Here is a 19939-nt window from a genome sequence, read left to right on the forward strand (position 1 = left end):
GTTAGTTTACAATTATCCACCGCATTCAAACATGTGATATCCCAAAGGCAACATGGATTTTTTAAACAAAGAAGTGTCGATACAAATATGGTTACTTTTGTAGATTATCTATTGAGTGCGTTGGATAAGGGTACTCAAGTCGATGTCGTGTACACCGACTTCTCCAAAGCTTTTGATAAAATTAATCATAACTTACTTATAAATAAACTTTGGAAGGCCGGTGTACACGGTAATCTTCTTAGATGGATTGATTCGTACATTCGCAACAGAAGTCAAGCTGTCTGTGTAAAAGGATACTGCTCTAGTTTTTTACCAATTCCTTCGGGCGTTCCCCAAGGTTCGCATCTTGGCCCTGTTTTATTTACTTTATATATCAATGATATACATGATGCCCTCGCGAATACTGATCAACTCATATATGCCGATGATACTAAACTTTTCAGAGTGGTGACTAACATTAATGATTGTTTCAAAATACAACATGATCTTGACTCTCTTGTTGACTATTGTGAAGAAAATCAACTTTACCTTAATATTGATAAATGTCATATTATCACATATACTCGCAAAAAACAGTACATTGACTTTAATTATCACCTCAACAATAACTTGGTCAAAAGGGTTGACTCAATTCGAGATCTGGGCATCATCATGGACAGCAAACTATCTTTTAAGCACCACTACGACCATATCACTCGAAAAGCTTTTAAAAATTTAGGATTCATTAATAGGATTACCAAACCTTTCAAAAATACTAGCACATTAAAAATTCTATACTTCAGTTTTGTCAGATCTATATTAGATTTTGGAAGTAACGTTTGGAATCCTTTTTATCAGGATGACGTAGACACAATTGAGAAAGTGCAAAAGAAATTTATCAAAATACTTAACTATAGAAATAACGTATCGAACCTTTCATATGAGGACTCTCTTAAACGTTATAAAATCTTATCCCTTAAAAACCGCAGAACCCAATTCGACGTAGCATTTTTACACAAAATTATAAACAGCCTTATTGACTCCCCTACACTACTTTCCAAAATTAACTTCCTAGCCAAAGCGCGACTTCCGCTTCGCTCCTCTCGTAAACTTAACATTTTAGTACCACCACAGTTGCACAGGAATTATACAAGAAACAACTTTTTTCATCGCTGCTTGGTAAATTATAACAAAAACTTCTCGGATATTGACATATTTAACTTAACTCTGCAATCTACAAAACACAAAGTTTGCACTAAATTCATTTCGAAACAAATGTCTTAACTATGTTATGTTTTATTTATTTGTTTGTTTCTTGATAAACATATTGTGTTTAATGGTAAATCTTTGATATTAATGGTTTATATCTTAGGTTAATATTATATCATAGATTTGTTTTTTCTTTTTGAGATTCTATTATTTGTACTTATAGGATACTAATGTTCTTAGAACATCACTGTATTAAATTATTATTAGGATGTGATAATTTAGATCACATTTATTGTTAACACGCATGCATTTATAAATTACTACACCATATACATAATCGGCACTGTTTGGTCTATTATATGGTTCACTGTTTTTGTAATACTATTTGTATCTATGACTGTTTGTGCCATAATAAATGAAAAAAAAAAAAAAAAAAGTTATTTGCTGCGCCGCGGTCGATGCGGCTCTGCGGCCGTAGTGTGGTCAGCCTCCACACCACATCCAGCTCGATTGAGGTCGGATTTGTACAAATTCTGATTGAATTACTGGTGCGTTTCGTTAGTTTGATTTTTGTAGTGGCTCATATTCGTAGCGGCTCATATTCGTAGCGGCTCATATTCGTAGCGGCTCATATTCGTAGCGGCTCATATTCGTAGCGGCTCATATTCGTAGCGGCTCATATTCGTAGCGGCTCATATTCGTAGCGGCTCATATTCGTAGCGGCTCATATTCGTAGTGGCTCATATGAGAGAGAACGAAAGTCTCTGACATAGCCAAAATAGTCAACAAGCTGATGTTATATTAAGATGCAGGTGACCAAGTCACGGAGGTCGTTGCGTTTACAAAATGGCAAAAGCCAGACTACTGACATTTTATGAAACCATAACATAGCTAAGTCAAAGCATTTATTTTTTTAGTTGAATAAAATAACCGTCAAAAGATTTCAGATATGAAACATCAAATAAGACTGTCGCGCTGTTAATTAAAGCTATTAAATGGTCTTTTTAATGATCTCTAGAGCAATTAGACCTGAAACTAGCTCGTCACCTCGTATACTTTTCATTCACAGCACAGGTGCAGTGTCACCCTGGGGAAAGAAACCGTGCTCGCAAAATATCGTGAAATATAACATTTCAGAACATTTCACATGCAAATGTATTCGTCGTCCCCTAGGGTTCGAATAGAAACATACGTTGACATATTGCGCGTCTAACCGCTTAACACTTTCGCGGACGCACGACTGTAACGCAGTTATAACAATTTCTTTTGTGTCGTTGTGAGTTTGCGAACGTGTTATTTATCACGATAGGTAACTCATAGCTTACCATTTTAGCTTACCGTGTCAGATGGGCTATTAAATTTTATTCTATTACGCTAAAGAATCCATATCGTCTTATTGTAATAGTAAATCACAGATTGAATGCACGACAAATAAGTACCGAATGATCCTGGTTTCTCAAAAATCGGTGCACAGTTAAATCTTGAAAATTACGGAGAATTGATTTTGTTTGAATAAGTAGTATTTTATTTTTGAACTTCGAGAAAATATTGTTATAGAATCCAATGAATGGTAAAAATTTTAAAACTCAATAAGTCTTTATGGAGTTGTTAGAAAACATACCATTTTGATTATACTATGAAAAGAATTATGGCCATGTTTACTATAAAAGTACTTAAACTCGAAGTATTAAAGTGTATGTATGAAAGTTTGAAATTTGTAACAGTATTTTATAGCCACGAAATGCTCTACTCTCTAGTAATAGAATTTTAACTTCAGCTCAACAACATTGTATGAGTATTTATGTCATTTTTGTCACAACCCTCTAAATAATATTCAAATTCTTTATTATTTAATATAAATAATTCAATATTGAATTTTAATAACGTCCAAAATGTTATTTACAAAATATCCAATCTATTGCTTATACCTAATAAAAATATTCTAATATTTTGGGGTTTAAAATATCAAAACGTTACCGAGCGTTTTTCTTTTCCGTATGTTTACCTTTTAATTTGGTAGTCTATGCAAAAATTACGTCGGACATCGCTAAATAAACCGTTTTCATTTGAATACCCTTTTAGTAATATTGCTGGATTTTTATGAAAGATAACTGCGTCTGGGTTTAATAAGGATTAAAATATAGTCAACTGGAATATCAAGCACTTCTATGTCGAGGTAATAAAGATGAATTTGCTTGCATAAATTGTGTGGGTTGATGTCCTGTTAAATGTATGAGATTTGTGGATCAACATAATTCATAGTAATTGTTTTTAACGAAACAATTAAATTTTAATCCTTTTTAACTGCTTTTGCGGTTTAATGGTCAACAACTTGATTGTGTGGAACGTACCGTACTGTGTGGTACATTGTATCTTAATTTATCAAAATGACATGTGTAAATGATTTTAGTAAAGCTGATTTATTGATAAAGTCATTTACCAACAATCCATATCCCCTGGCTCTCCCCAAAACATGAATTACATAGAAGATAATTCACGAAACAATGTCCCATGTTACTATAATTTATTAAATTTAGTTTGAAAAGACTATATCACGTGACATGTATTATAATTATACGAGTACCACTATATAAAATTGGATTACTATTCTACGATTCGCGCAGTGTTCAGCTGGGAATATATACATACATATATAAGTTGTTTTCGTTTATCCGCTCAACTTTTCTGAGTGCAATACGATACAGCAGGCCAGATAATGATGCGAATCGATAAGTTGGCCGACTGATCGATCGGGCTGACATGGCCAGGCATATAACGATGTGGCCACATCGTTATATGCCTGGCCATGTCAGCCAACTTATCGATCGGGCTACGACATGGACAATCGTTCACGAGTTACCTACTCGTGTAGTTACGATTGTGTATACGTATACGATGTTTAAAACCATTAGCACAAGATGATATTGCGATGTGCCCTTAGTTACGTTTCTCACTCACATCATAACGTAAGTAGATCATCGCGGTAATGAAATGGCGCTCTCTGTGAGCTTACAATTTTAATCCTTTAAAAGCTCGAAGGCTGAGAGAAAACTTTGTTAGTTCTGGAAGTTCTGTAAAGCCTTCTTCGTGTCGCGTGTGTTGTAATGCAAGGATTATGTCGTATCTGTTCGTGTAGATAAACGGAAATTAATTTGACTTGTGTGTTTGGTATCCGATGGAGTGAAACTTGTGTCGTTGTGGTTACTTGTTGAAATGACTTGGGCGTAATGATCTTGTTATTATTCTAATGTTGATTTTTGTCTTCAAATGTTTGTGGCGTATGCAACTTTGAACACCAATGAATGGTGTCAAAGGTCTTCAACAAATTAGTCGCAGTTTCATAAACAAAATATTTTAATATAAATATATAACAGTGTCAACGCCAGGAAACAAATAGAATCACGATGGATCTTGGAAGAATCGCGACATAAGGTTATTAAAATAATAAAGTGATTTTATGTAACCGATTTTGCTGAAAGCGAATTGAGCGTTACATAATTTTTGAATTTATTTTTATAAATAGGCGCCTTTTCTGTAATTATCTCAAATATCATTTTTCGGTTTCCAAAATGGCAAAAAAAAAAACTTAAAATTACTCAAATGTATTAACAGTTTGACAGCCACAGACTTCATAGTCGAAGGACCGCTGTATCCATCGCCGTCCATTTTGCAATACATTGTTTGTTCAATTTATACCCCAGTCCTCCAGAGATGCTTCCGCAAGCAACAACCACCATATTACAGTATTGACCACCTTTATGACATTGTAATACAGCTCTATATCGCGTGGACTATCGGTAAACACGTGTGGGAAGTCAGGAGGGCGATGAACTTTGTGGAAATTGATTAGCTACCTGCATCATTACATGCCGATGGAGGAAAAAATCCCATATTTTCATGATCGCCACTCCGTATCGATATAGAAACGATTGTTTTTGAATTAAACATATTTATATTTATACAATCAAGTTGTTTCAATAAAAAATAAATAAATAAAAAGAAAACACATTTTTGATCGATTTGACAGCTGTCAAAACGACCTTCAAATGTCGATTATGACTTATGAGTAGTTGGGATGAAGATTCCATCAAGCTAACTTGATACGGCGTCTTGAAATTCTTGTAAAATCAACAAAGTGCGAAAAGAAGTCATTGTGTTATAAAATCAAAACGGCAAACTCCTGGAGCCCGATTCTCGCGAAATCGAAGTACCTAAATAAATGATTACGTTTACTCCAATTTTTTTCGATGGTTTTACAAACGAAAATGTTCGATCGATCGATCGATCGAATGTATCGAACTTTTTGAAGGTGGTGTTTGGTAAATGCAGAATCAGTGCAAGACCTTCAGAGAAAAATAACCAGAAAACGTATGAAGTGAACATCAATCGCGTGAGAATAGGCCCTAGGACTTGCGAGCGCTCGGCCCACTTATGGAGATGACTTTGGAAGTAGTTACACAGAAACAAATGACGGTCATCAACTAAATCCCGAATATTCCCCCAAAGACGCCTACGTACTTAGCTGACATATTGGCTTAAGTTTTTGCCCGTAGCCTTGTACAGAAATAGAATTAATCTTTAGTATTAACTTGCCTAAATTCGCTTCTATTTCTACTGCAATTAGGTCTATGGTAAATTTGATGTGAATCTGACTGTACTAGTTGAGTGGGTCCGACATTAATTTAGTAAATTAGTAATGAAATCTCTACTCATCTACGTATTTAGCCATAAGTGTATGTTGTTAGAAGCTGTATAATAGTTTTTGTTTTTTTATATTATTCTAAAATTACATATATTTGGCATAAAAACATTATAAATTAATTATAACAAAGAATGAGTATTAAGAAGATAATTTTGGGAATTCCACCCTTCGAAATGGTTGAAAGCTACATTAACTCGGGAACGCCGCTGGCAAAAACTAGTGACTGAATATTTAGGGTTCAGCTAAGTTTGGGCACCATTGGACAATGACCCTCTCAATATTTCACGCTACATCGCGTCCCCCTGCAATGCCCCTTGTACCCATGCCGCGCTGATATAGGTTTACATTCTGAGCTTCCGTGCGCAAAACGACAGGAATGCTATTTGTTGTGTTTTATGGAGATTGCTGTATTTTCTGCGGCAATGTGAGGAGTTTACGATGTTGGAGGTGTTTTAGGAGTTCTTAAAAGTTCTGTGGCAGAAATCAAACAATGACAAAAAGCGATTTACATTCTGCCCTTTGATGATAAATATTCGAGTAAGTCATCATACCATTATAAATCAAGTACACTCAAAATGAACATATTCTCAAGAGTACATACATTATCAACAAACTGAGTTATTATACATGAAATTTTGGTAAAATCCGAACCTAAATAATATTCTATTGACTGTAGACATAAAATTGCAACAGGGGGCTTACCGTAATCTCTTAACACGATCCACTTTACGATCTAAACTAACCTGCATCGCAAATTCGTACCATCGACTTAATTTTTTGTATGAATGCGATTCATTTTAGGTTCCTAAATTGAACTGAGTTGCATTTGAATCATTCTGTAAAAGTTGATGGTAGATGGGCCACCAGCACGAAAAACGGTGTATTGTTGATATCACAATCAACAATATCATCGCACAAACGAGACGTGATAAAAACAAAATGGCCATCGGTATTTATCTCCGTGAGGGTGGCCCTCAAATGTCACTCCACATAAATTAAGTGTTGTGCTACTTAGTACCGTTACAGAGGGCGCCACTCGTGTACGTCATATCTACTCATATATTTATGATAAATAATTCAAATTGGTCGAGTCAACTAGCCGAATTGAATAAATATATATCAATATATCAGTTGCTTTCTAAACATGCTCAAACGGAGCTCTAGAGTTGTGATCAAAGCATCTGTTGAAGTTTGAATAATGATTTAATTAGTTTTTCAAAGTCATTATTTCAAAATACAAAATTTGAATTTTATTGAAAGTATAATAGTGACACTTTACTGTTTTCACATAGCCCTTTAAAACTTATTTTATGTGTTTATCGTTCCAAAGGAGAAATCTTCAAAAAGTTTGAGAACCATTACAACAGTGTTGAATAGTGAATGGCTCACATCTAAATGACAGTCAATGAATGTATAGCTTTATGTTTTTTTTTTTACAATAAGTGCAACACTGTAAATGTCACTTTGTTATTACTGGACTACCTCTCCTTCTACTTCCTTGACCACCATGCAATGCAATGGTTGCTGTTGCTAGTTTATTTATATTTATAATTAAATCAATTGTTATGTACTAATAGTGAAGTTCCACTTGATTGTTAACTACAATAAACGTGAGGACTTTCATGAATCTGCTGTTTCAATCTCTGTTGGAGTGTACAGACCCCGCTGGCGATTTGCGCGCACCTGTTAATAAATAGGACCTTTGTGACGTAAAATTGTTTAGTAATGACGTTTTTGGTTAGAAAAAATATTTTATACTGTAACATTTCGATTTATAATTGTTCCGATCATATAAATTTCGATCAATGACATAATACAGGATATCTTAGAAAACTTATTAAACTTACTTTTAGAAAACAAATAGTTGGTCTATAATAAATTAAAACTAGCGTATAGTGGTAATGAAAATAATTATATTGAACTTCCAAAATAACAAATAGTAATTTTACATGTTAAAGACCATCGGCGGCAATCTTATCTGTCAATATGTGAATAAATATTTAAACTAAGAACACATTGTCATTTATTCTTTTGTCAGTGGCCAGTATACTAACATAAAACCTGGACAATTTAATAAAATAAAAATGGCAAAATGTTCATGAAAAATGACACAAAAAGCATTATATTTAAAATCTATACAATAAATATTCCTCTGTAACCCACTGCTGGTTATAGGCTTCCGTCTCACATTATCTCTTTCAATCACTCGCCATTCAACTAGCACAATTTACTGGTACCAATGTGAACACCACACAAGGGTGTGAAGTGCGCATCAAAGTTTAATTTCGGAGGGTGGCAAACGGCCAAATGCTTTTGAAAAATGTTTAGTGATGGTAAAACTTTTTAATTATGTCGCTAATTTACTATGTAGTACAAACAATTCAGTGTAGCTAGCACGAGTTCTTGCGAATAACTTGTTAAAAACAAACAAAACCTAACTTCTGAAACATCTAATACCAAAGCAGTTAATTTATCATCCATTATATTCATCATCCATTTATTTACTTAATAGACCATCCGTCTTAAATTATTATGTAATTAAGTAGCTAACCCAATAGCATCAATCTTAATTAAAATTATTTTATATTTACAATACAATATATTTCACAAGTTAAACATATTATTATTTGAATTACATTATAGTGATTATAGTGTTGGTTGCACCAGTCAGCTTTGACGATAACTTTAGCCTGGGTGCCGCCGCTTTAGTAATAAGGAATTAACTTACTTCTATAATGAACTCTAACAAATCATAAATTTGTTAAATTGCTATAAGTTCGTGCGGATTGATGTATGGAAATTTTACACACCCGAATATTAGGCCGATTTCAATAAAAATTGTCCAAAAATATGAAGTTTAAATATAAATTAAACTAGCGACCTAACCTGGCTTCGCTCGGTTAAAACCGTAATAAATTATACATCTAAACTTTCTCCACGAATCAAATTATCTATTGGTGAAAACCGTAAAATTTGTCTTGTAGTTTTTTTAGTTTATTGCGTTCGCATATAGACAGTCGTAGACGCGATAGGTAGACTTCTTTTTATAATAAATTATATAAGGATAAGACTGTACATGCACATTATAAATTTTAAAATTAGTTATGAAGTTCCATGCGGGAATATCCACTAGTTCTTTTTGATTTCTTGAAAGTCTATTTTATGATCACTAGCATATTATCTAGTCAGAGTTTCTTCTTAAATAGAATCTAGATATATAATAAGCATAAGGTATTTTATCAAGCAAGAGTTATCGCAATCATGATACAAATTTATTTATGGCCCATCCTCCCTATGCGGCCCTATTAATAGTGGACCAGATTTGGTTCTGGAATATCAGTAATTGAGATATATAGCTAGTGCATTTTGGACCAATAGGGGCATAGTATTGGTGTGGTTGATTCGTTTTCCACAACTCCCGCGAGATTTTCCCATTTAGGAGCATTTATAAATGCGAAAGGTATTAAAAGCTATCCTATGTCCTTCTCCGTACTTAAAACTACATGTTTGCAAAATTTCAAGAGGGTTGATTGAGTAGATAAAACGTGAAGTGGTAACAAACAAAGTTACTTTCGCATTTTATAATATTAGGTAGTTAGGACTTGGTTTGTCACCTATATTAACTACGACATACCGTTTTCACTGTGAGTTCTCAAAATCTAATAACATCCTTTTTGTTTTAGGTACTAATATGAATCTGAGACCAGGCAATTTATCGGTAAAGGTATAAATATATCGTATAAAATCTTTGCCGCCATAATGCCAGATGTATTTTCTAAACATGATTTTGATATATTTTATGATGTTACCTCCTTTTATTCTGACGCCTGCCAAAATCTGACAAGCAACAATGCGAAACATCTCAACGAAAATGAAATAAATGCTGAAACTTGTACCTATCTACATTCGGAAGTTGAAAATATTTAGGCATTTGATACTACTATATGATGAGAACTTATGATAACAGTGTCATAAAATGGACGATGTAAGGAAGCTAGGCTCAACAGACAGAGATGTACAGATGAGAGAGAGAGATGGTGAAACGAGTAAGCAATGTTCAACTTATTGCTCATTGACGACCTCAGTGGCGCAGTGGTAAAGTTCTTGCCACTGAACCGAGAGGTCCCGGGTTCGATCCCCGGTCGGGTCAAGATAAAAATGATCTTTTTCTGATTGGCCCGGGTCTTGGATGTTTATCTATATATGTATTTGTTATAAAAAAATATAGTATCGTTGAGTTAGTATCCCATAACACAAGTCTCGAACTTACTTTGGGGCTAGCTCAATCTGTGATTTGTCCTAATATATATATATTTATTTATTTATTTATTGCTTGTTTCACTATCTCAATAGAGCTTGGATGAGACATGGAAAGAGACACACACTGATTCTTCAGACGAAGAAGTTCACAGATCTTGACTTTAAAAGATATGCAAGAATGGACTAGAATATCAATACAAAAACAAAAATAGACAAGAACTATACTTTTTAGTGAAAATAAAAAAATAAGACATACTATAAGACAATGTTAAGCCCTTCTGGCAGGACAGGAACCAATACTGATGAATTTATTTTCTTTCGGCATTCTTTCTCTGCCGTCACACTGAAATGCTAGTCGCGCGTTGCTTTGAGAATATATAAAATTTGTCGTAATAGAACTTAATAATAATAATAAATATATTAAGACAAATTACACAGATTGAGCTAGCCCCAAAGTAAGTTCGAGACTTGTGTTATGGGATACTAACTCAACGATACTATATTTTATAACAAATACATATATAGATAAACATCCAAGACCCGGGCCAATCAGAAAAAGATCATTTTCCATCATGAACCGACCGGGGCTCGAACCCGGGACCTCTCGGTTCAGAGGCAAGCACTTTACCACTGCGCCACCGAGGTCGTCATCTCTGTGAAGATCAAATTTTTTGAATAATTGCCAAGTCTTTGCAGAGTCAAATATTAGCCCAAATTAACACCTTTAGTACCTTATTAAAACTTTTGATAAAACAAACCTGAATCTTCAGAAATATTATCGAATTTCGATATCGAATATCGATATTACCGAATGTTATTATTTTGTTGTTACCTGGTTCTTCTTTGTAAACAATATTATTTTATTAGGTTCCTGCTTTTTTCCTTTTTATTCTTTTTTTTTAAATAAAATTTATATCTACTTGTATTTGTATGTACTCACCATGGAATTAGTAGGTATTCCGTGCAACGAAGTACTTATTAAAAACAATATATTTTTTTAAATCATTTATTCAGTTCGAGATTAAGATGCCTTTAGACATCTTGAATAAAATCTGACACGAGTGTTAGCAATAACACACTCGATAAAACAGAAAACAATACACAAATAAGATTATTTGATTATGGAGACTCGGATGTATTAGACCAATGACGATATTAATGACTATTAAAATAGTGACATTGACAAACACTTATTAAAATGTTCAAAAGACTGCAAGAAATCCACTAACGAACCAAGTAAAAAAAACTCACCATATTTCCATTTATAAAAAGTCGCGTATATATAGAACAAAAGCATAATAAAGCAAGCTTGCATAATCATAAAAGCTCCTGCGGCCTGTAACACGCGCCGGAAAGCACCTGGCTTTATACACACAGCTTTTTAAATATGTTTCGTACATTATTATATTTTGTGCTTGAATGAGTTTGGTGTTTTGCACAAAGATTTTAGTATCCTAACTAATATTATAAATGCGAAGGTAAGTTTATTTGTTAGTCACCTATTCACGGTTTAACTACTAACCCAATCTTCTTGAAATTTTGCTTCTAGCAGTCAATAAAGTTGTTGGGAATTGAAAATTATAATTTGCTCGATGTTGATGCTCGCGATGTCTTGCTGAATAATCATTGTCCACTCAAAATAAATCTAAACACACATTAAAGTAAAAGGAAAAGACCACCACTTGCTTCCGGTGAAGGAAAACATCGTGAGGAAACCTGCACACTGGTGGACAGTTTAGTTCACTAGTATGTATGCGACTACCTGCCACTAGATGGCGGTAGGTAGTCGTAAAAGTCATGACAGATGCCTTTAGGCGACTTGAATAAAATCTGACACCAGTGTTAGCCACCAGTGATGATGAAAGGAAAATACAATTTAGTTCCTGTGTTCTTACACAAATGTTAAATATAGTAATTATATACATGGTGTTACCCTCTACGGTGAATCTCATAGGAGATTGTCTATCAATCACTATATCCATACTTCATCCACCAATAAGCTCGCTAAACGTTTCACAACTCTTGGCTCTGTCTACCACGTAACCAATAAAGACGACATCGATCGATCGTGACTGTATCTGTACAACGCTAATGTACAGATTATATAATACTTCCAGTAACTAGAACGGAGATGTTTTTTTATGATGAAATGTCCACTGTACAGGAGTATTATAAGTGTGGTTACAATAATCTTTCGTTTGTTTACATGTTTCATTTCTAAAAACGATTCACGAGAAGTTCAGCGTTTGGTGATGAGGGTGAAACTGTTCTGTTGGGATCTAATCTAAACTTTATTCATAAAACGAACCCTAATTTCCATCAAGCTACGGTAGTCAGATTTTGTGTACAATGTGCATATAGACAATATCTTATCAGGTTACCCCGCATTGATTACAGCCATATTAACGGGAAATTTCCAATAATGTTGGATAAGTTGATGTTCTGTTAACTGTACCAAATTTTAGTTATTACTGCGGGCATCTCAATTAAATTGGATTTTTTTATTAATTTTTCTAGAACATTATTCTTTAATTAAATCACTTTTTATTACCCGACTGCAAAGGAAGGTATTGTTTTTCCCGCATATCTTGTATGTATGTAACATTCTTTATTATCTCATATCTCTAAAACAGCTGAACGGATTTACATAATTCAGGTATCGATTAGATTAGTCTTAGCTGACCGAGTGTTGTGATTATGTAAAAAAAAACATGGCGGTTGTGCTATGCCATTGGACTTGGTGAAATACAATTTTTTTTCCGAATTATAAAATCAAAATCAAAATCAAATCATTTATTCAGAAATTAGGCCTTCACAGGCACTTTTTCACGTCATATTCTAAATTAAATGATGTTTACCAAAGCTACAAACTACTAGCATTTCGGAACGACCACTGCTGAGAAGAAATGCCGAAAGAAACTCATTCAAACAGTGTTGGTCCCTATTATGCCAGAAGGGCTTACCATTTTTTAAATATAAATTTATGTATATACAATATAGATATTAAATTAAATGGCTCAACACAAGGTTTGCCTTTTCAGTTGATTTTCTATTTAATAGTTATTATTTCTGAAGCGGGCGGGTTTTATTATTATTTTTTTTTAATTTGTGCTTGTCAACAGTTTTGTAGGGTTTAATTACCCCTCCTGCCAGGATAACGCAGAAATGTTTCTGCGTATGAATTCGTTGCCTACATAATTTTGTCGGTTTACGCAAGACGTGGCCGTACCATTCGACATAGAGTCGTTCGTCACACCCGTGTGTCCCGTTATCTTAAACGAGCGAAGATGCAATTAATCGTGAGGCAGGTGTGAAAGCTCGCGCGAAAGCTTAGCACATCAGCGTTAGTACGTGCCTGCCCTTCTTAATAAGGATGTGAGCATATTATATGAGCTTTATTGCTTTTTTAAAGCCTCATAATTTGTAATGACTTATGTGGCAATTTTTACAGTTGTTATAGATATCAATAAACAAAGGGTTGCACTCCGGGAGTACCTATCGGCAGGAGTGAAAACTTGAATATTAACGTTGTGCAATATTGACATCTTACGTGTATTTGATCAGGTCACGTGTCCTAACCTGACGCGAGTTTGACATTTTGTACCCATCACAAAAAGTGCACAACGCCGCTAAAGAAGTTTTCATTTCAATAAACTAAATTCTTCTTCTTAGCATGTCGATGCCATTTCAACGATATACATTTTCCTTGAAAAGTGTTCTGCTATTTTTACCGCCTTTTCTGTGGCTGTCCTCGGGTTTATAGATATTTATTGACTCATAAAGAATACAATAATTCACTTATAATGAGTCTAAAACTAATTTATAAGTAATTTGTAAAAAATATATGACGCAAATAAACAGTGTAGTTTTCGAAGAGTTATGCTATTTACAAAACTTTAGTGTAGATATGATTTTTTAGTCTTCCTTTAAACAAAGTCAAAGATTTTATGTTTTTTAAGTCTTTAGGTAAGTCATTAAACATTTTAGCTCCTTCGTATAATATATCACTCTTTCCATATTTAGTTCTAGGTGTGGGTAATTTTATTTTATTTGTGTTTCTTAAATGGTGTTTATATTTATTTATCGTAAAAGTGATTTGTGTTTGAATTTTCTTTTCAAGAATTTTTTTTACAAGAATGCACATTTTATATTTATATAGTTGTTTTAAATTGAAAATTTTTGTTTTTTATAAAGAGTTACAGTATTCATTAAATAGTCAAAATTAAATAGTGTTTTTATTACCTTATTTGGGGACCTCTGGATCAAGTTCATATTTGTTTTATTTGCACTACCCCAAATTTCAATCAGATATTCGAGGTGGGACCTTACTAAAGAATTATATAACGTGTACTTAATCTCAAATGGGATACAAGAACCAACTCTTCGCAAAACGCCACGCAAAGAAACTAGCTTGCCTCTAAGGTGTTCGAGGTAATTTCGGGATAAAATAAAGTACCTAATCTTTAATTCCTGGTTATATTCTACCCGTATGTACCTATACCTTCATAATAATTCGTCCAGTAGATTTCTCTTGAAAGAGTAACAAACATACATACATATAAAGCCTCACAAACTTTCGCATTTATAATATTATAGTAGTGTTGATTCAAAACCCACAATATCTAATCTAAAAGATCAATCAAGCAATCTAAAAACCGGCAAATCTTGTACAAAATAGCGTCCACCAAGTGATTGTGATTCAGCAGGCTATCGTTATACCACGAGTCCTCTTAGGGGTAGCATTAGGGGATGTCTTGTATAACGAAGGGTCGAGGAACAGACGAATGAACATTGCTTTCTCAAATTGAGGTGTTACGGTGACTAACTTTATACAAAGACTTCTTTAAGGGGACAGGAACGGGACGAGTGTATTAATACTTTTGTGACTCATTTGTATTAGTGATTGAATTTTAAATAATTTACAATGAATTGATTAAATGAACTGCTTATTAATCCATTAAATAATTAATATTATTATTTGGTAAATTAAATCATTAGAATGTACTAATAATCATTAATTTTGAGTTTGTAGCAATCAGTTTAGTTAGTTTAGTGATGGATCTTGGCCCAAACTCCTTATCCATCCATAAGGAAGGCCAGTGACCCAGCAGTGGGGATATATAAATGGCTTTTAACAAAAAAAAAAACTATTATAAAAAAAAACTTCTACTTATAATTGTAATGCAGTGAACTACCCAATTATCATCGTCATCTCGAAGTGCACTTTTTTGGTGCAGTTCGAGGAATAACTTTAGCGCGCTCAGACGGGTGCGCTCAAAACAAATGCGAATAATGAGGAATAACCTCATTATTATAGCCCTTTTTTGTTTACTGCCGAACATTGCCCAGTTCTTGCACATATTCTATTTTTTAAATTATAATTATTTATATTCAAATTAATTTCTGAATTTTCAGCTTACTTTTTTTTTACGCGTTAGCCTAAAATTTCTTTCTGGATATGTGCGTGCACAAATATATATAACACATATTGCTAAACTGAGAATCAATTAAAAAATTAAATGTTTTCCAACTATATAATAAAAAAGATCTGTGCATGTGCATACGATAGATACATACTGAAAAAAATATACATTGATTTCATACTTCATAATAAAATATAACCCATGCTAAATTTAATCACCCATGCTAAATTTAATCATAAATAAATAAAAATAAATAAACATATTAGGACAAATCACACAGATTGAGCTAGCCTCAAAGTATGTTCGAGACATGTGTTATGGGATACTAACTCAACGATACTATATTTTATAACAAATACATAAATAGATAAACATCCAAGATCCGGGCCAATCAGACAAAGATCATTTTCCATCATGACCCAAGCGGGGATCGAACCCGGGACCTCTTGGTTCAGTGGCAAGAAATTTACTGCGCCACCGAGGTCGTCGAATCCAATGATTAATTTATTTTTTGTTTGTGCCTTAAATGATAGTTACGTTATTAACAACTTTAATACCTTTGTGATTAGGGCTGCAATCCTTTGTAGGGGTAATTTTTAGAGGGTTGCCTTCGTATGAAATGTTTTCAAAGATAACATTTATACAAAACTCCCGCGTTTTGATTTCAACAATAATAATATCGTATTTTAAAATAACAGCCATTAATTTTATCTCGAAAGTGTTATCAGTAAAATGTTTTTCATATATTGTCACAATTTTTTATCCTATCACCAGAACCTTTATATTTTTAACAAACTTCAATTTTCTTAACTTAAAATGTATATATGTATGTTATGAGTATGTAAAGTCATGTTTGGATGGAATCTTACAATTTAATTTTAAAGCAGATATTTGCAAGTTGAAATCTCCTATACAGATTTCGTTTAGGTGACAATGTATTATTATAATATGCGCTTGACCTGATATGGACTAAGATATTAATTATGATAAAAATAATAAGAACACGGTCAACATAAAATATTTATTTGAACAAATTAAATTACATAAAAATAGGCGGCCTTTTTGTTAGTGTTATTTCTTCACACTATTTACCTCAAATATAAGGCGAATAAAATTTACAGATAATTAAATTTTTGAACAAATCTTGTAAAAATTATAATTAATGTATGTTGTAAATCTATATGACATTAGAATTAAAATTCTAATGTCGATTTGAAACAATTCAAATTTTGGTTTGAGACAATTCAAATTTTGATTTGAGACAATTCAAATTTTGATTTAAAGTAATTCAAATTTTGATTTAAAATAATTCAAATTTTGATTTAAAATAATTTATATTTTGATTTAAAGTAATTCAAATTTTTATTTAAATGATTATTTGACATTTTATTGATAAAATGGAACACCAGCGTATTCGTAGATACTTTTCCAAAAGTCTACGACGTCATTATCGAGGTGATTGCCTGGAGTCAGCGTCTCGCCGATATCCAAGAAGCTCTCGTTATCATCAAACTGTTTCCATTCTACGTTTGGTACGGTCTGAGTAGGATTTCTGAAATATTTTACCATTTTTAAAACTTTGAATTAGAATTTAAAGGCATAAGTTTTAAAATTACTGTTAAAATACTAATGTTTCGATTACGTTGTTTTTCGTTGTGACAATTAGGTATCTATTATATAAGACATTTTCATTGCAAGGCCAATTGACAAGACCTCGAAGCTAAATGACTGAGCTATTATACACTGGAACCATTTATCAACATATAGTATGACAAGCGGGATCCGAGATAATTTCGTGACGCCTCGATTTTGGGCTATGTGTAGTCATGAATGTATGTTTACACACTATATTCATTACTTATCGTTTTAAAATACTTATTGAAGAGCAAAACAACATGTTAAATAAATAAAAAATCATGAATGGTCGCGTTTTTTTTGGCTAGAATATATTCTCACATAAGAGTACTTCTAGCCCGGGGTCTACTAAAAATACCCTTATCTTAAAATTTTGAAGATTCAGATGCGATTTTACGACCGGAATGGCTGATGTCAAACTTCTTTATGATTGCTGTTGTTGTCTCTTTCCTGTCTAGGCTTTATATCCGCCATTTGCAGGTAATGAAACGCACTACTTTATGGGATCGTGTAGTTAATTGAAGTTATTTACTTACCCATATTTAGCAAAATTTGTAAACAGGGTGCAAGTCTGTTGTATCATTTTGTAAGCTTTCCCATTCTTATCAATCGGTAGCTCGGCATGCTTAGCGTCAAACAGATACATCAGGTCATCCAAGTGAGCTGCTCCTGAAATTCCATACTTGTTCATCCCGTATATATTTCTCTCGGAGACACAAGACAATCTGTATTGGTATATTTTACCAGAGCCTTTAGGAAATCGTTTTAAGAATCTGTATATATTGTATGAAAATACAGATTCAGATGAATATTTGACAAACTCTTTCATAGTTTCATTATTTACAGATTTCTCGCCGAAGTAGTGTTTCTTAATCTTTTCAGCGATTTCCAAATATTTCACAGGTGGAACTCGATTCAAAATATCTCTAGGTACAAACGTTTCATTGAATCTATCATAATGCGCAATGAGTGCCGATTCGAAGAACGGAACTCCTATTAAACCTTCGGCATCTGTGTATCCTATTAGAACGTCCACATCATTTATTTTACCACTACGTAAAACATTCCATGGGGTGTCTGTCAGGAAGTGATTCTTGCCAAAATCTTTCTCCACGACTGGCGTGAAATGATACATTTTTAGAATGTTATTGTTAACCTCTTCCAAACTCAAGATTGTAGGATCCTGGTGAATAAGTTTCTCTGCCGGCACGCTTTGGAGGAATTCAAGTAGTTTAGCATCATCTTTGGTGTCGAAACCAAGGATTTTACCAAGAACAAATGCTCGTTTTCTTGGTTCAAATGGTAACGACCAGTCGCACACGGGTACACCGCTCATAGGTATGGCTCTTTGGAATAGGCCTTTGGACATTGGAGACAGAATATGGAAGCAAGTCGAAGCACCTCCGGCACTTTCGCCAAAAACTGTAACATTCTTTGGGTCTCCACCGAATTGGGAAATATTTTCGTTGACCCATTTCAGTGCCGCCACCTGATCTTTCAGCCCAGCATTACCGGGCACGTCTGGTGTGTCAAGACAGAGAAAGCCAAAGGCTTCAAGCCTATAATTGATGGTTACTAAGACAACGTTATGGTTGACTAAGAAATCTGGACCATAATGTTCGACATTTCCTGAGCCGCTTTTATATCCACCTCCATGGATGAAGAACATGACCGGTAATGGTTTGTCTGGTTTGAGATTTGGGGAATAGACGTTCAAATAGAGGCAGTCTTCCGAGCTGCCAATTCTGATAAGGTTAGAGAAGAGGTCTTGCTGAGGGCACATCAGACCGTGCTCTGTCGCTTTCCGTACTCCGGTCCATGGTAAAGGAGGTTCAGGCGCCTGAAATAGAAGTGGCGTTAGCTTTTTTAATTTTCTTACCAAATTGAAGGTGGCGAATTTTCGGCCTCTCTCTCGATTCCGAGTAAGAATATACGCAAATACATATTTGATTGAATTGAAGCATCCAATATGAAGTTTATTTTATTGCCAATATCACAATCCGTATTTTTATTTAGTATACACAAAGATAAAGTTAATCCGGACCAGAATGCCTAACTCATGTTTACATAGAAAATCTAAGCTGTTAATAAATTATAAAATTATAAAAAAGAAACTATACACATTGTTACGTGAATATACTCACCATACCTAGACTCATGTCATTCAAATTATAAATAAGGTATATCAAAACCTGTTTATGTTATAAATAGCACCAACCTTGAATCGCAACTTGCCGACCGGCGGCGCCGCATAAGGAACTCCTTTAAAACTGTAATACTGCCCATCACCAGTAACCAAGTCAAGAATTTCTCCCTCTAAGATCCCTTGCTTCACTTTTACTTGCACCATTTTAAATTTAATAATTATTACTCAACTTGCTAGCGTCCAAGACTGCTTGTCCAGTCGGAATGGTAGTTATTCCGATGTGAATTGCTATATAAATTGAGACACAGCTGAATCATGTTTGTTTTTATCTTGACTGGTATTTATTATAATTTTGTTGATAATGTCATGTGACTTGTAATTGAAATTGATAGTGGCAAAAACACCTAACGATAACATATTTTCGCATATAATATTAGCGATATTATAGGCACAAAGTTACTTAGCCTCCCTTGTGCTAATAAATGACAGCCACTTTACCTCAATCGACGCTTTACCGTTTTGTTTTTACAGTCTTTTAATTTTTTTGCGATTCGGTTACAAATTTCTAACCGAAACTTGTTGTTT

At 33.7% G+C, this 19939-nt stretch overlaps 2 protein-coding genes across 9 annotated transcripts in view; one reads left to right on the plus strand and one right to left on the minus strand.

Moving 5' to 3' along the window:
- Positions 1-19939, plus strand: part of gogo (golden goal) — a 183036-nt gene that overhangs the window by 39874 nt on the left and 123223 nt on the right. For 2 of the 8 annotated variants that reach the window (XM_053748412.1, XM_053748415.1), the window contains exon 2: positions 9574-9614. The exons of 4 other annotated variants lie outside the window; for them this stretch is intronic. The gene's annotated coding sequence lies outside the window, so the exon portion shown is untranslated. The remainder of the gene's footprint in view (positions 1-9573; positions 9615-19939) is intronic. 2 more of the 8 variants (XM_053748413.1, XM_053748414.1) reach the window with 1 other exon arrangement.
- On the minus strand, positions 16580-19633 carry LOC128671708 (esterase B1). Its single transcript, XM_053748430.2, has 3 exons — positions 19427-19633; positions 17745-19048; positions 16580-17125 (listed from the first exon to the last, which is right to left on the minus strand). The coding sequence occupies exons 1-3, from the start codon at positions 19556-19558 to the stop codon at positions 16960-16962; spliced, it is 1602 nt and encodes a 533-aa protein (XP_053604405.1). The 5' UTR covers positions 19559-19633; the 3' UTR covers positions 16580-16959.

The sequence above is a fragment of the Plodia interpunctella genome, chromosome 8 (genome assembly GCF_027563975.2).
Source record: "Plodia interpunctella isolate USDA-ARS_2022_Savannah chromosome 8, ilPloInte3.2, whole genome shotgun sequence".
NCBI lineage: Eukaryota > Metazoa > Arthropoda > Insecta > Lepidoptera > Pyralidae > Plodia > Plodia interpunctella.

Excerpts from the sequence above, each read along its gene's own strand:
- LOC128671708 (XM_053748430.2), bottom strand. The coding sequence starts at position 19,558 with ATGGTGCAAGTAAAAGTGAAGCAAGGGATCTTAGAGGGAGAAATTCTT. Across the intron at positions 19,049-19,426 it reads TCGGCAAGTTGCGATTCAAG|GCGCCTGAACCTCCTTTACC; the intron begins GTTGGTGCTATT and ends CTTCTATTTCAG. Across the intron at positions 17,126-17,744 it reads ACAAATTTTGCTAAATATGG|AAATCCTACTCAGACCGTAC; the intron begins GTAAGTAAATAA and ends AAAATATTTCAG.